Genomic DNA, 14319 nt, shown 5'->3' with positions numbered 1-14319 from the left:
CACTGTGGCTCATAGCACCTCGACAGGGATGTCTGGCAGATCTACTGTAAACGCTAGCTTGCTTCTAAAGATCGCCTGTGACTTCCGTATTGAAAGCATTGAGAGCATTGACGGCTGGAACTTGGAGTCAATTGCATCAAAGTTACCATGGAGGAACTGGTACCAAAAATAGACAAGGTGCAACTAGTCGACCAAGATCTTGACTGGTCTCGCACTCTGGTGACCACTTGTGCAGGCCCAGTTGCCTCTGCGCCACGTTTGCCGATAGCATCCGGGTGGAGGACGGGAAGGGGTGCAATCGGCCAGCTGGAGCATGCAAGTCCCAAGAAGGCTTAGAGTGTCTCGAGGGGAAGGAAATCTGCCCTAGATGCAGACTTCCCGCCTCCTCCCCTCCGTTCCGGGACCTCTGATATTTCCGCTTCGGCCCAACCAGCAGCAGAAAGACCTGGTCGTACTGGGTGCGTGGGGGATATCATTACGGCACTCGGATGGATGACAAGCATTTCGGTCACCGTATGGATGGTACGTGGAGTCCGGAGTAACACATTGTTCCAAACGATATTATTCTTAGGGTTTCCGTTTTGCTTTTCCCTGAAAATAACTACTCCATATCGGGTGAATATGTTAAGCCACAGGCTGTTTGGAGGCTCTCCGTACGAGCGTAGTCTTTTGGATTGTGCTGCCGGAGCCAGCTGTGGAAGCTCTGGGCGCCTCATTTCTCCCTTTTGGGTAGTATCTACCTCGGCTGAGGTCCAGCGAGTTGGCTACACTTACACAACGGCGGGCTGCCAATCCGAGCCGGAGTGTGCTGTCCAACAAGACGACTTTCCTGGGCTGCCGGCGACAAAGCCGACTTTTTCTTCAGCGACATGCACGGGCGGCTCCGGCCAAGCGGTCAGTGTGGTTCGAGGAGCGGGCTCGGGACAGAGAGCACAGAGCGAGAGGAGCGCCAAGGGGTTGCGGGCAGCGATTAGGAGTGCCCGATCTGGAATAGCGCGTGCAGGGTTGGGCAGGTGGAAGCCAATTAGATCACGCTGCACCGCCTTCTGTGCTCAGCCCTATCCTGGCTAGTGACCATTTTAGCGTACATTACCATACATACCGCAATGTCCCGACTGGAGCAGAAATTCCGCCAATGGGTACCGCCGTACGCTCCTGAAACATGCTCAATGTAACCGCCTTCGGCCAATGGGATGTCAAAACCGGGAATTCTTGTAATTTTGCTTGGTGGAAACGATGCTGCCTGACTGCGCCATTACCAGGTTATTACCACACCTGCACCGCCAAAACTCGCCCAGATCCGGCCTGCGGAACGGGATCGTTACAAGGGGCCACGTAGGCTTCGGTGCTGGTCAATCGCATCTCCACAGTGGGTTTCTTGGCGTCTTTTCTCCCTGAGGATCAGACGGTTTCACTCGCCTCGACTCCCCATTCCTACTACAACCTCGCTGCATCTCCCTCCAACTTCCATCATCATCATCCTCACCCTCACCATCATCAACATCAACTCCATCACCCATCATCACTAAACAACCCTTCAACTCCAATCTCCAATCTCCATTCCATCTCCCTGCCAGTCGTTACCGGTATTCACACCCAACTGGACCTCGACTGTCCTTGTTTCGCTGGGTTCGCTTCACAGTCCCTTGCGTGAACGACATTCGTCTTCCGTGACACCTTTGCATCGTCGCCGCCATGGCTGCTACGGGAGAACTGCCCATGGCCATATCCGCTCTCTCGCCTGCCCCGAACTACACCAGCTGCTATGATACAAGCGAAATGGACAATTACATCAACTTTGAACCCATATATCCGTCTCCGTCTCTTTCTCCTTCCGCCGAAAACAAATCATCCAACCCAACCCCATCCTCGCAGCCATACCAACATTCCAACGCTGCATCCCCTTCTCCACCATCCAACAGCAATGCCTTTGGCTCAAATGCCCAAGCCTCCCAGCAATTGTCTTTCTCCGCACCAAGCCATCAGTATGGTTCCTACCAGCAGCAAACCGGCCTGCCAATGGGTGGTCTTGCCAACACCATGGCCCTCAATCCCGCTCCTGGTATGAGCGTGGGCTTCAACGACCCGAGCTTTGGGCCGCCAGATGGCTTCGGCTTAGTTAACAGACATGGCGACATGTTCCCGATGAACTCAAATTCAATGTTTTCTTTCCCCAACGATTCGACGGATATGGACATGGAATCCGACAACCCAGCCTTCCCCCAAGGTGCGATGCTATCATCACAGTCCTCTAAAACTCAGTTTGTCGATCCAAATGCTGTTGGAGGCCAGGAGCTTTCGCCGGTCGCTCCGTCCACTCAGATCGGGCGTGTGTACCCGGGAATACACCAGCAGCAAGCTGCCAGAGCAAGGGCTGCTCAGCAGCAAAGGCAGCAAGAGATGCTTCGACGCCAACAGCAGCAGCAGCAGCAGCAGCAGCAACAACAACGACAGCAACAGCAACTTGCACAAGGGCAGCCACAGCCCCAGGGTCCACACGGCCATTCCCGCCAACCCAATCGATCTCAGCAAGGCAAAGTAAACCGGCCCGTTGATCCTCTCGTTGAGGAACGTATTTCACGCCTTCTCCAGCAAATGAGACAAAGCAGTGTTGTCATTCGTGAAGAACCATCCCCAATGTCAAACGCACTTCCACAACCAGTGAAGCAGAAGAAAGACGAACAAGACATGGACGAGGATGAGCGGCTGCTGGCAAGCGAGGAGGGTAAGAAATTGAGCAGCAAGGAACGACGTCAGCTACGCAATAAGGTTTCAGCTCGTGCATTCAGATCCCGGAGAAAAGGTCAGTGTTTATCTCACTTGCGGTCGATTTACCTGTTGGAAAATCCAAGCTAACTGTCCGCCAGAATACATTGGGCAGTTAGAAGGTGAGGTCACCGCGAAAACCAATGAAGCAAACGACCTTCGCCTCCAAAATCGAGCCCTCATGGAAGAAAATGCCCGCCTAACAGATCTCACCCGCATGCTCCTCTCATCTCCGCACTTTAATTCCTTCCTAAACGACATTAGCGTGAATGGCCTTCCTCCCTCATTGCAAAAGCAGTCATCTACACCACAGGCCCATGCGCCGACTGATATTCAGAACGATGTGAAGCCAACCCCACTTCCGCAAGACGTTCAGATCCAGAACCCTCAAACAGCGCTTCCTAGCATCGCCGAAGAGCATTTTGACTTTGCTTCAATTGACTCAGGGTGGAATTCTGGGATTGACACAAACTTCTCCAATCCGACCGTTCTCGCCGTTATGGAGGTGCCCGAGAGCCCGACAGTTGATGCAGAGGTGCTTTGCGGGAAGAGTTCGTTCTCCGTTGGGCCCTTGCCATCTGAGGAAACCAAAGATTTAATGCCAACCATATCATACCCAGTGCTAGACAACCGTAAGCCTGAGCCAGGGGAGCAGCATCTTTGTCCTAATCCCCCTGTTGACGTGGACGAAAACGACCCATCCTTGGCACTCTATCTCGACCAGCCTAGCTACGAACCATCTGATGCTGAACCGTTCGAAGACATGTTTGGAGGTGCTGGCCTGGAGAAAGTTTTCGCTCGTTTTGACCTTGTTGTGGACTCAGACTTTGCGGACCAAAGACGTGTAGATCCTATTGCTGTACGTCGCTTCGAACGACTTCGAGCCAGCATCGAAGGAGCATATCAACGCGTTACCCGTGTAACCTCTCACCTTGGATAGGTGTGGTTTCACCTGTCCTGCTATTACAGTTCGGCTATCATATTTAATTTTCTGCGGCCCTTATTATAATCTCGTCTTATCCGCGCCATTCTCTGTCTCTCTCTATCTTTTGCAATTTCACCGGTTCGACACATACTTCACAGCCTAAATCTTCTCAATATTCCCTTCTCCCCCATAGAATTTATCCATTGGCCTAGGATCTGACAGCGACTGCATTGACTCGGTTTTATATATTATTGGAATGCCACGTATTTCTTTTGTTTCTCCTACATCTACCTGTCCATTTTATCTCTTTTTTTTAACTGTGAATACTGGGGCTATATTGTTATTCTGTGGTCATAGTTTATGGGGATCATGTATAGGTTAGACAAGCGTACTCTTCAACATTGTGCCTCCAGCACCTTAGCTTTAGGTAGCTTGAATATGAAGTCGCTTAACAGGTTAGCAATTTAAATGGCTCTCAAGCAGCTTGAAGCGTGTTTTGGCACCGCATTGGACCTAAATTCCAAAGTCCCAATCGGGAAATTCAAGACTGTCCGCGGACCTCTTACATAAGCCACACCCGACGTCATCGCTGATTGGGCGGGGACCTTTTTTTTTATTTTATTTTATTTTATTTTATTTTTGGGCGGACAGGATATTTTTTCCCTTCAAGGCCCGCGCTGCCGCTGGGTCGCATCAGCACCGTCGACGCGCCGCTTCTTCCTGCACCCAGACCTCTTTGAATCTCGCCAAAATCAGTTTTCCGTCCTTGCTCCGACCCCGCTCCCTCAAGCGGCTGCTGCGTGGGCTGCCGGGCGGGATGTCGACCCCGGCGCAAAATGAAGCTGAGGCAGGAGACTCTATCCTCGGCTCGAAGAAGCTCACCGGCAGAGAGTTCTATCAGAGCCTAGGGAGCCCGAAGATGATTGTCGCGCCGATGGTAGATCGGTCGGAATTTGTATGTAATTTTTTAGCTTCCCCGGCGCAGTACCCTTTTTTTCTTTTTCAAGTGCCGTAAAGGTTGAAAATAAAAATAAAAATAAAAAATAAAGAGCAGACGCAGCTAACGTGGATAATGCCTTTTTTATCATTAGGCATGGCGGATGCTTACCCGTTCCTTCATGAAAGACAACTCACCGAATCCCCTTCTTGCCTACTCGCCCATGCTCCATGCGCGCCTGTTCAAGGACCGTGCCGGATACCGAAGTCAGCATTTCGAACCAGTTCGTCCGAAAGCCGATGCTGTCGAAACGTCCGCCGACCCCGTGCCGTTTCTCGATGGAAACCCCGCCATCGACAGGCCGCTTATAGTCCAGTTTTGCGCCAACGACCCTGACGAACTCCTCGAAGCCGCAAGGCACGTCCAACAGTATTGTGATGCGGTCGATCTGAATTTGGGATGTCCTCAAGGCATTGCCAAAAAGGGCCGCTACGGCGCGTTCTTACAGGAAGAGCCAGATTTGATTTATAGGCTTATCAACAAGCTGCATACCGGGCTTTCCATTCCCGTGACGGCCAAATTTCGTATACTGGAGACGAAGGAGAAGACGCTAGAGTATGCGAAGATGATACTGTCTGCCGGCGCGAGCTTTATTACAGTGCATGGGCGGAGAAGGGAGCAGAAGGGACATAATACCGGTGTGGCTGATTGGTCTTATATTCGCTATCTGCGGGATAATCTACCGCCCGATACGGTTATATTTGCGAATGGGAATATTTTAAATCACGATGATATCCAGAAATGCCTGGATGCAACCGGTGCTGATGGGGTGATGAGTGCAGAGGGAAACTTATCAGACCCAACAATTTTCAGCGAGCCACCTCCCGTCGGCGAAGAAGGATGCGAGTACTGGCGAGGCAGAGACGGGAGGGGGGGGTATAGGCTGGATTTTATCCTGCGGAGATACATGGATATCATCTACAAGTATGTCCTTGAGACAGCTCCACCCGAACGCAAGCCTCTTTTCGACCCCTCCAATCCTATTTCTCAGCACTCCAGTCCGCATGTGGAAACGGCCGACACACAGCCTGAACAAGAAGAAGGCCCTCCAAAGAAGAAACAAAAAAAGAGCAAAGAGCCCAAAGTTGTATCCCCGAATCTCTCCGTCATGCAGGGCCATATGTTTCAGCTGCTCCGTCCGCTTGTCTCAAAACAAACGCACGTCCGCGATGCTCTTGCGAGATCCAGAGCTGGGGACCTAGCAGCATTCGAAAATGTCGTGTCTCTGGTTGAGCGGGTCGTCAAGGAGGGGATTCAAGAATATAACGCGAAATCAGAGTTAGACGCAGATGTGGAGGCAGAGCCGGATCTCTCGTCTCTAACTGGCTCTCAGGCGACGATTGCAAAGTATAAGCGCCCCTGGTGGGTATGTCAGCCGTACATTCGACCTTTGCCTGAAGAGGCACTGGAGAAAGGCGCGCTGCAATTGAAGAAAAAGGACAGGGTAACAAGAAAGACCTCAGAGAGGGAATCACGGGGAACTATCGACTCGTCATCTACCATCCTTTCTGCAAACGGTGTTCTGATCGAGGAGGAGATTGCCACGCCAAAAGATCAATTGGTTAGTGGCTAAATTTGCGTGATTTAATGCCTATCACCATGGAAACCCCTCACAGCTTCGACGAAAGGTCGAAAGTGAAGTACTCAGTTCTCATAGGTAAAAAGAAAGTCCGTCATCACATTAGGATTGCTGGACAGATTGCATCCGGGACGTCAGATTAATCCGAAGTTGTTCCAATTACGGACGAATGGAAAGATATTCGTGATGCGACACATTGCGCCTCTCAGACTCTTCCCCCCAACTCCTGAAGGAGCCGGGTACCAGCAAAAGTGTTTTAGCTTTGATTGGCCCTGGAGTCTAAAGGCTGTTTTGGACCTTGGGAGGTTGTTCAAAAGTACCTACATTGGATAGACGGTGGGCATCCGGTGAGCAAGTGTCGGCAAGGAGTAGAGATTGAGGCATACAGGCGTCCAGAGGGAGTTGGAGATACACAATTATGGCTCTTGTATATACAGCTCATAGCTACGGAGTAACATCCTCTGATGTGCAATCTACACGGTTTTTATGTAGCGGGCGACTGTCGCTCTGAACTTTGTCGTCTGACCTTTTGTTTATCATGGAGCTTAACTACATTCAGCATGGTGGCTGATAAGGTTGTTCGAGCTTGTTTGTTTTTCGCGCCCTTATCATCACGTGATTTAACCAGGAGCCGAGACGCTTGGATTGGCGACACAGCCTCGGGACGGCCTCAATGCTTCAGGAGCAAAGGCCGACATGGCTGAAGAAAGCCCCCCGGAAACGATCCTACTTTGCAGATTTACCCCTTTTGGAAGACTTGTCCGACCTTGGGGGGTGATAGCAAACACTTGGGGTATGCGAGCCAGGGAGATTGCCGACTTCGGGAAGCTTCTCAACACTTCCATCCGGCGGGCTCTCTCTTTAACTAGCGTCACCAAATCCCCCGTCATTCGGCTCTTCCCCACTCACGCGGGGGAGAGCATTCAGCCATGCAACTAAATTCGATTAAAGATTCCCGTTCGAGCGCCCTTTCAACAACTCCAAGCTTCACTGCCTATTTATTCTCGGTATACTTTCAGCGCATAGGCAGCAGCAGCTGATGTCCCGCGAGAGCTCAGGCCAGCCACCTGTCAAACGGCGCCGTTCAAAGGACGGTTGTCGTCCGTGTCGGATTCGAAAGAAGAAATGCGACGGAAGGAAGCCGACCTGCGTATCGTGTGAACGAAATGTTTTGTTGTGTAGCTGGTTTCCAAACACCGCAGCTACTGATACCTCGAAAGATGACGCCTTTGAAACTGGCTTGAGTTTGGTTTCGCATAGTAGGAAGAGGAAGCTTTCAGCCTGCTCGTCAGACGACAGTGCGTCAAGTGAAGATCATCTGTTCCCAACAGCGTGGGAGTCGGAATGGCACGAACACGATCCGCTCCCTGATTTTCAGGATGTCGACGTGCTGGATATCGCCACTCTCCGGCAACAGCCTACTCTGGAGCCAATTTTCCGATCGCCAATCTCTCTCCTGCTCTATCAGCACTGGGTAGAGAGAACGGGAGACGTTATGTCAGCTCATCGTGGCAAGTTGAATGCGTTTAAGACGGAGCTGCCGCGGCTTGCGATCGCGTACCCAGACACTGTCCTGCAAAGCCTACTAGCCTGTAGCGGGATACACTATTGTAATGCGGGCAGGACGCCTGACATTGAGACGAGCACCTGGACACATTTGGGGCTCGCATTAAGATCGCTGAAATACGGATTAACAAAACTTGTGGCCAACCCCGGAACGGATCCGATACCGCTTTTGGCAACGGCTTTGGTTCTGTGTTTTGTAGAGGTAGAGTCCCGAAAGCGACCCTTATACCACTAGCATGATCCCTAGAACTAACACACTATTCCCTCTAGACAACCAGAGGTGACGTCAGCGGAGTTCTCTCACAACACTTACGAGCTGCTCATATACTTTTTAATATCGTCCTTTCATCCCCGTCTTCCCTTCGTATCGATGAGTCTATACTTGAATTCCTGAAGGAGTTCTACACATATGTCTTGCGCATCACAGAGATAAGTAATGACTCCCAAAGTATAGTCCTCCACGGCTCTGTGCGCCAGGAAACCCCGACAGGGGATTTTGCCTGGGTTAGCGGCAAGAGTTATGGTATGCTGGTTGGCTGTTCATATGAACTCTTCGATATGATCCCCCAGGTTTCTGCGTTGGCACGTCGGAAGCGGCAAAGGATAAAAGAGAACTCAAAGCAAAGCTCGAGTAGCGCGAGATCCAAACTTCAAGAGGAGCCTGACACGGACGAGATGGCCTACCGTATCCTGAGATCTAGAATATTGTTTTGGCGCCCACCATCTGATGCCCGTCAGGATTTTATCACATGCGGATGGATCTACCAACAGGCCATCCTTTGTTATCTCGACGTATCCTTCGCGAATCCACCAATAACTGCGCAGACGCCTCTACCGCGGTTCATTCATGAGCGATTTGAGAGGCTCAAATGTCTGCTCGATGAACTCCCGATCGATGCGCCCATTTCCCACACACTATGCTGGCCATTAGCGTTATTTGGGAGTCTGGCGCGTAAGGCTGATCATAGAGAACTCATACTCAACCGACTACAGGCAATGTGGGAATTGCTTCGGCTGGGAAACATCAACACCACCATGAATTTCTTAAAAAGGTTGTGGGAAGATGATGGCAGCGATACGAGCGCCAATGCCGCCTCCAGCAGCTGCGATCACCCCACTACCACGAAGAATTCTAGTGCGATGGTTCGAGCGACGAAGCGAAAACGAGCCCCAAAAATTATATCCGATAACAGTGACATGGAGGCCCTGATGAAGAAATATGAATTAATGTTTTCTTTTGCTTGATCGTGGTGGTCGCGGTGTTTTGACTTTGGGACGATCTGGGCGTCATTTTGGAATATTCAATGCTGGTATCTCTTTGTAATCGATTCAAACCATCCAACGACTTAGTTATGACTGCTGTCGTATTTTCCTATGTCTTGCTTTTCTAATGTTTTGTCCTTTTGCGAATAGCGCTGGAACTCGGAACGAAGACATGATTTTGGATTAGGGCCACTTGGATCTCTGGTTGAGTTAGAGGCAAAATCAACGTTATTTTGACTTACGAGCTACCACAAACAAAGTACTCCGTAACTCAGCTGGCATATGTAAACTCTGTGGGTTGATTGGGAAGTTCAGACATCCTCCCAGCCAGGGATTGCCTGAAGAAGAGAGATCGGGGTTTCAACAAAGACCCATGCTTGATCATGAGGGTATTCTTCGAGAGCTCACGCGACTTGCCAGGGTCGATGACGATTGACGTAATACAAAAGCGTCGATCTTGCAGGCGAGAACCCAGTCTGGACGGCATTTGAGGCGCTCGCTGGCTCGCCGTCGAGCTGGCTGCAGTTGATGTGGAACCCCAGGTTGCTGTTGAGATTCGAACTGCTCTGAAAAATAATTGTCAATCGCCGGGTAAAAAGAGCGAGAGAGAGAAAAAGAGCTCACTGCAGAACAGGATCCTACTGCTAGCACTAATCCTCGAAATCTGCACCCAGCCGGTGCCGTTAATGGTGTTTGGATCCTGTTTGACGAGACCTGCGGCGAGAACACACAAGGGTCGACACGGGTGGGGTGTTGTTTGCCATGCTGGTGGTTCCATTGATGGCGGCAACAGAAGTTTCTTCGTCTGTTTTGCACACGTCCCTGGGATTGCCCGAGGCGTCGCGTTCCTGAAGCAGCCGAATGCCCTGCTTAGTGTTGGCTCCTCATCCGCTTAATAGGTAGAGGAAGTTCCTGGAATGATGTTGAGGTTTCCCTGTTTGATGACATCGGTCTGGTGAAGGAGGACGAGGCTCAACTTCCTCCATTCTCACTTTTCTCACCGGACAGCAAAGTCAACATTATTTTATTTTTTTTTCCTTCTTCTGCGTTTCTCAGCTTCCTTTCTGCCTTCAGCTTTCGCTGTTCCCTTCCCTGAAATTGCTTTATTGAACTTCTGCACATTTGTCTTCACCATTCATCATGGAGCAAACTCTCTCGAATGATTCTGCCGCGACCACTACTCATAAGGGAATCCCTACGCTGCAAACCCCTTCTTCCTATAAGCAGAGCCAAACGAATGAGACTCAATGGACGCAGAGGAACTCTGGCCAAAGTCAACGAAAATCACCACCCATGTCCGCATCAAGACGAAACGACGAGATATCCAGCGAGCTCCACCGTGGTGCCCCAACTGACGATACCCGTTTGAAAAATGATTCCATAAAGACGCCGGGCCAGATAGAACTCGCGAAGCAGCGAAATCAATATTACAATGAAGCGTTTGGCTTAAGGGAGCCCTATCACACGTCGCGAAATCGAGTGAACCACGATTCCATTATTGTTGTCGATATGAAGACCAATCTCCAGGTACACACCGTTCCCTATCCTTTATGGTATACCTGTCAATTCAGCTTACTGATTCCGTTTTACTTAGGTGGAAGCACCTCACCAGACCTTGTCAGACATGACTTTCCACTTTGCGCAAATCTTTCAAAGACCGGAAAGCTCTATGATGGTCGTACTGGACGATAGTGCCTTTCTCAGATTTGGAACTACAGCCGAGCCAGCATATCTGGTGACGGTCTCCGCGTTATCTCACATGATTGCGCCAACGATGAATCTGCGCCATACAGCCTTGATCCAGTCAGCAATTAGAGAGATACTGGATATCCCTCAAGGTCGAGGTGTTATAAAATTTGAATCGATGCCTGAAGAAAACTTTGCTACGAACGGTTCTACAATCAGGGACGAAATCGAGCAGATGGAGCGAACTTCTCACGAGGAGAACAGCCTGATAAGAACCATCTCTCGAACCATGACCCGCAGGGGTAGGCCAAATGCCACAAAAAGTACCCTTCGAACGGTCCCGGCAACTCCTCCTCGATCTACTGAAATCCAGAGGACGTCAGCCGAGTTTGATTTGCCTAAGAATGTTGTTATGGATGGACCTGCCTCGACGGTAGATGGCGCGAAAAAGGTCAAGAGATATAGGAGTATTGTCAAATTGTTTTCTAACTGATTCAGCTATGTTCGACTGAAGATACCCAATTGATATCGGCATGAGGGGTGTATCAGCATAAGGTTGTAATTTGGGGTCTTGCGTCCAACAGAGGCTTGCAGTTTAGCGGGTTATGGTGGTTCCTGGGTGTTTTAAACTTGGAGTATGCAGCTTGCTTTCATAGTTGCTGCAGTGGCTATGATACCATAGGGGATCCTGATTCTGGATTTTGAGGAGCAAATTGTTCTGGAGTTTTTATTGACGGCGTTGATGGTAATCCCAGTTTGATTATGCCAGTTCTCCATATAGTCTTAACTTAAGCTTGATCTGACGCAATATTCGAGTTAACCCCCGCATAATCAACCCCATTTATAAGTTCCCCGCGAGTCACCAGGTCGTAGTAATAATGGTTGATGTTCGATCGCGGCAGCCATACCCGCAGCATGGTTCTGCATGAAGAAATTGGTCTTCAAACCTGTATTTCTGTAAAAAAGAGGAGTTCTCGCTCATAGCCGCAGTGTACTCCGTACATCACATTGTTATAGCTATTGGCTGATTTGAAACAAGTCCATCTGTGTATGAAAGAAGCGCGTCGATTGACAGTCAACTAGTTAAGTGTTGACTCACCAAAAAGCATTGCCTAGCAACAAACACACCTTGGATTAATATGGTTTTTAGAAGCGTATAATTATAAATCCTACTGGGAAAAAACAAAATTCATGAAACGCACTCAATCATTACTTGATATATTCTCACTTCACACCAAAAGAAAGCTACATTTTTGCAAGAAGAGCGCAATGAGCCGGATTACAGAGACAGAGGGCGACCTGTTCGACGCCCCCGAGAACACCGCATTGATTCGTAAGTCCTGTCATTCGGTTACATTTTCTTTTGTTGCACCGTAACATTGTGCGACTTGCGCGTATTTAGTTTCTTACTTGCAACATCTGTCATGCAAGTTGCTTTTTGTTTCACGGGAGCTACTCATTATATCTGAGGTAACCAGGTATGAAGGTGACTGCATAAGCTAATGGTTCTGGTAGATGCATGCAATTGTCAAGGGTCATGGGGAAAAGGCATCGCAGAGACATTTAGGGCGAAGGTATTACAGTGTCTACCAACATATGCAATTATAGCAAGCTTATCTTAATAGTACCCCGCGGCATACCGCATATACCGCTCTCATTGTCAGAGATACCTCGTTGACGGGAAGAAGCTCTCCGAAAACTCCAAGGATACACCGGGGCGGGCATTGAGATATCCTGAAGGTACTGCATTACTCATTCCACCGCAACCTGATGATTATATTCCCCAAAATGGCCCAGACTCTGCTGTCACACCATCTACCCAGGGGAAGAAGGGCGGTGGTCGAGCTACACGGAGATCCCTTCCCAAACACAGGCCAGCGGGCAAAAAACACTGGATAGTATGTTTATTTACATCATGGCATTACTCTGCGAAGTTGAAGAGCTCGCCGGATGTAATTCTTGAAAACACAATCCTGGCCCTGGGAGACTTGAAGAGACAACTTGAAGAGCTGCAGTCTTCAAAGAGAGATGGAAGAGAGAGTGCCCTTGATGTTAGCGAGTCGGAGAAAGAAGAAAGGAGACTGGTGGAAGCGCCCACTGAGATTTGGTCTTGTCGGTTTAATGCTGGATTGTTTGGCGTTCCCTGGCAGAAGACAAAGGCTCTCATGGAGGAATCGGGGTGGCAGGTTACAGTAGTTCGCCCTGTTGGGGAACCTTTGTAAGTTTCCCTCTTTTGTGCAAATGCAAGAACAGGAGAAACGATAAAGAAATGGCATTTTGTCTGTACCCACGTTACACAGAGTTGAAAATGTTAGGAATGGGGTTTTGGATTGGACGCAATTTGATGCGACTTGTTCGACAAATTTGAATACTCCGTTTCTCGAGAGTGGTGAGTATGTAGATGCGAGATTCCTCGTCACCTGTGCCTTGTCCGCGGCACTCTAAGAGAATGTAGCCATTTCGAGCGCCGAGAACGGGGCGGTGGCGCCGGGGGGCCTTGGCATTACGCAAATCACCTGATATCGCGTTATTTCCACGACGCGTCCCTGCTTAGGACGGCCAGCTGAGCTCAAGACCGGCATCGATTCATTTACAAAAGAAACTTACTACGGAGTACATGCTCTGTTTTGAATGAAGATATTTTTCTGCCCTTTTGATAATATCTTCTAGCATACACAAATCTGATCAGCAATGCCTCCTCTCTCCAAACGCAAAGCTCTCCCTTTCAAACCTCCGCGGTCTATCGCGGCGACTACCGAGAACGCATCCACATCAGCCTCGAAACATGAATCCGTCTCAGGTTCCGGAAAGCCCCGCAAACGAACAAAGACACAGGCCGTTGCTGTCACCCGTTCTCCGTCTCCCCCACTTGTATCCGAACCTTCAGAATCCCCGGCAAATAAGCTACGCTCTCCTGAACATGGCGACTCCCCCACACGTTCTATCGACTCGTTATCCTCAGAGCCAGAATATATCCTCGCAGAAATCACTGCTCCTAAAGAGGAAAACCGACAATCTCTCGAAACCTCCGAACCAGACTTTCCACCCAAACTCCTAGCTGCTATCATTCATCATCACATGAAAAGCAAGGGCGAGAAGATGCGGATAACAAAAGACGCCAATAGATTATATGCAAAGTACATTGATATTTTTGTGAAAGAGGCCGTGGCGAGAGCAATCCACGAGCGACGAGAGAAATTGAATACGGATGGAATTGAGAGGGATAGATCCCGGAGGATACTGGATAGTTATTTGGAGGTATGCCCAGTTTTCCTTCGCGAAGTTTCGCATGGATTATTTTGCTTGGCGAGATTGAACTCGGGATTGGATTTATGTGTGTATATTGGTTCGCTCATTTATGCTAATGGTTTTCGGTCTTGGGCAGGTCGAGGATCTGGAAAAGCTGGCGCCCCAATTGCTTCTTGATTTCTAATGGAATCATCGGAAAACTTCAAATTCATACACCAGTAATCGAGTCTATCAGAGTGGCTATGGCAAATTGACAGTTCCTTTTTTGGAACGCTCTACGAAACCCCT

General features: G+C 49.5%; 6 protein-coding genes across 6 annotated transcripts; all 6 read left to right on the top strand.

The window, feature by feature from the left end:
• Nucleotides 1-1451: 1451 nt before the first annotated feature.
• D8B26_005530 (uncharacterized protein) lies at nucleotides 1452-4154 on the top strand. The gene is made up of 2 exons (XM_003069008.2): nucleotides 1452-2803; nucleotides 2868-4154. Exons 1-2 carry the CDS (start codon nucleotides 1696-1698, stop codon nucleotides 3704-3706), a joined length of 1947 nt encoding a protein of 648 aa, XP_003069054.2. The 5' UTR covers nucleotides 1452-1695; the 3' UTR covers nucleotides 3707-4154.
• A 330-nt stretch (nucleotides 4155-4484) lies between these two features.
• On the top strand, nucleotides 4485-6748 carry D8B26_005529 (uncharacterized protein). The gene is made up of 2 exons (XM_003069009.2): nucleotides 4485-4646; nucleotides 4783-6748. Exons 1-2 carry the CDS (start codon nucleotides 4509-4511, stop codon nucleotides 6259-6261), a joined length of 1617 nt encoding a protein of 538 aa, XP_003069055.2. The 5' UTR covers nucleotides 4485-4508; the 3' UTR covers nucleotides 6262-6748.
• Nucleotides 6749-7026: 278 nt separating this feature from the next.
• Nucleotides 7027-9324, top strand: D8B26_005528 (uncharacterized protein). The gene is made up of 2 exons (XM_066124907.1): nucleotides 7027-8035; nucleotides 8104-9324. The coding sequence occupies exons 1-2, from the start codon at nucleotides 7307-7309 to the stop codon at nucleotides 9076-9078; spliced, it is 1704 nt and encodes a 567-aa protein (XP_065980988.1). The 5' UTR covers nucleotides 7027-7306; the 3' UTR covers nucleotides 9079-9324.
• A 67-nt stretch (nucleotides 9325-9391) lies between these two features.
• Nucleotides 9392-11617, top strand: D8B26_005527 (uncharacterized protein). The gene is made up of 2 exons (XM_003069011.2): nucleotides 9392-10623; nucleotides 10691-11617. The coding sequence occupies exons 1-2, from the start codon at nucleotides 10237-10239 to the stop codon at nucleotides 11273-11275; spliced, it is 972 nt and encodes a 323-aa protein (XP_003069057.1). The 5' UTR covers nucleotides 9392-10236; the 3' UTR covers nucleotides 11276-11617.
• A 412-nt stretch (nucleotides 11618-12029) lies between these two features.
• Nucleotides 12030-13218, top strand: POA1 (ADP-ribose 1''-phosphate phosphatase). Its single transcript, XM_003069012.2, has 3 exons — nucleotides 12030-12115; nucleotides 12298-12356; nucleotides 12408-13218. The coding sequence occupies exons 1-3, from the start codon at nucleotides 12052-12054 to the stop codon at nucleotides 13002-13004; spliced, it is 720 nt and encodes a 239-aa protein (XP_003069058.1). The 5' UTR covers nucleotides 12030-12051; the 3' UTR covers nucleotides 13005-13218.
• A 208-nt stretch (nucleotides 13219-13426) lies between these two features.
• D8B26_005525 (uncharacterized protein) lies at nucleotides 13427-14250 on the top strand. Its single transcript, XM_003069013.2, has 2 exons — nucleotides 13427-14040; nucleotides 14168-14250. Exons 1-2 carry the CDS (start codon nucleotides 13474-13476, stop codon nucleotides 14213-14215), a joined length of 615 nt encoding a protein of 204 aa, XP_003069059.1. The 5' UTR covers nucleotides 13427-13473; the 3' UTR covers nucleotides 14216-14250.
• Nucleotides 14251-14319: the final 69 nt, after the last annotated feature.

Source organism: Coccidioides posadasii, chromosome 3, assembly GCF_018416015.2.
Source record: "Coccidioides posadasii str. Silveira chromosome 3, complete sequence".
NCBI classification, from domain to species: Eukaryota; Fungi; Ascomycota; class Eurotiomycetes; order Onygenales; family Onygenaceae; genus Coccidioides; species Coccidioides posadasii.
Note: the sequence above shows the minus strand (reverse complement) of the source record. Positions and strands in the feature narration are given on the sequence as shown.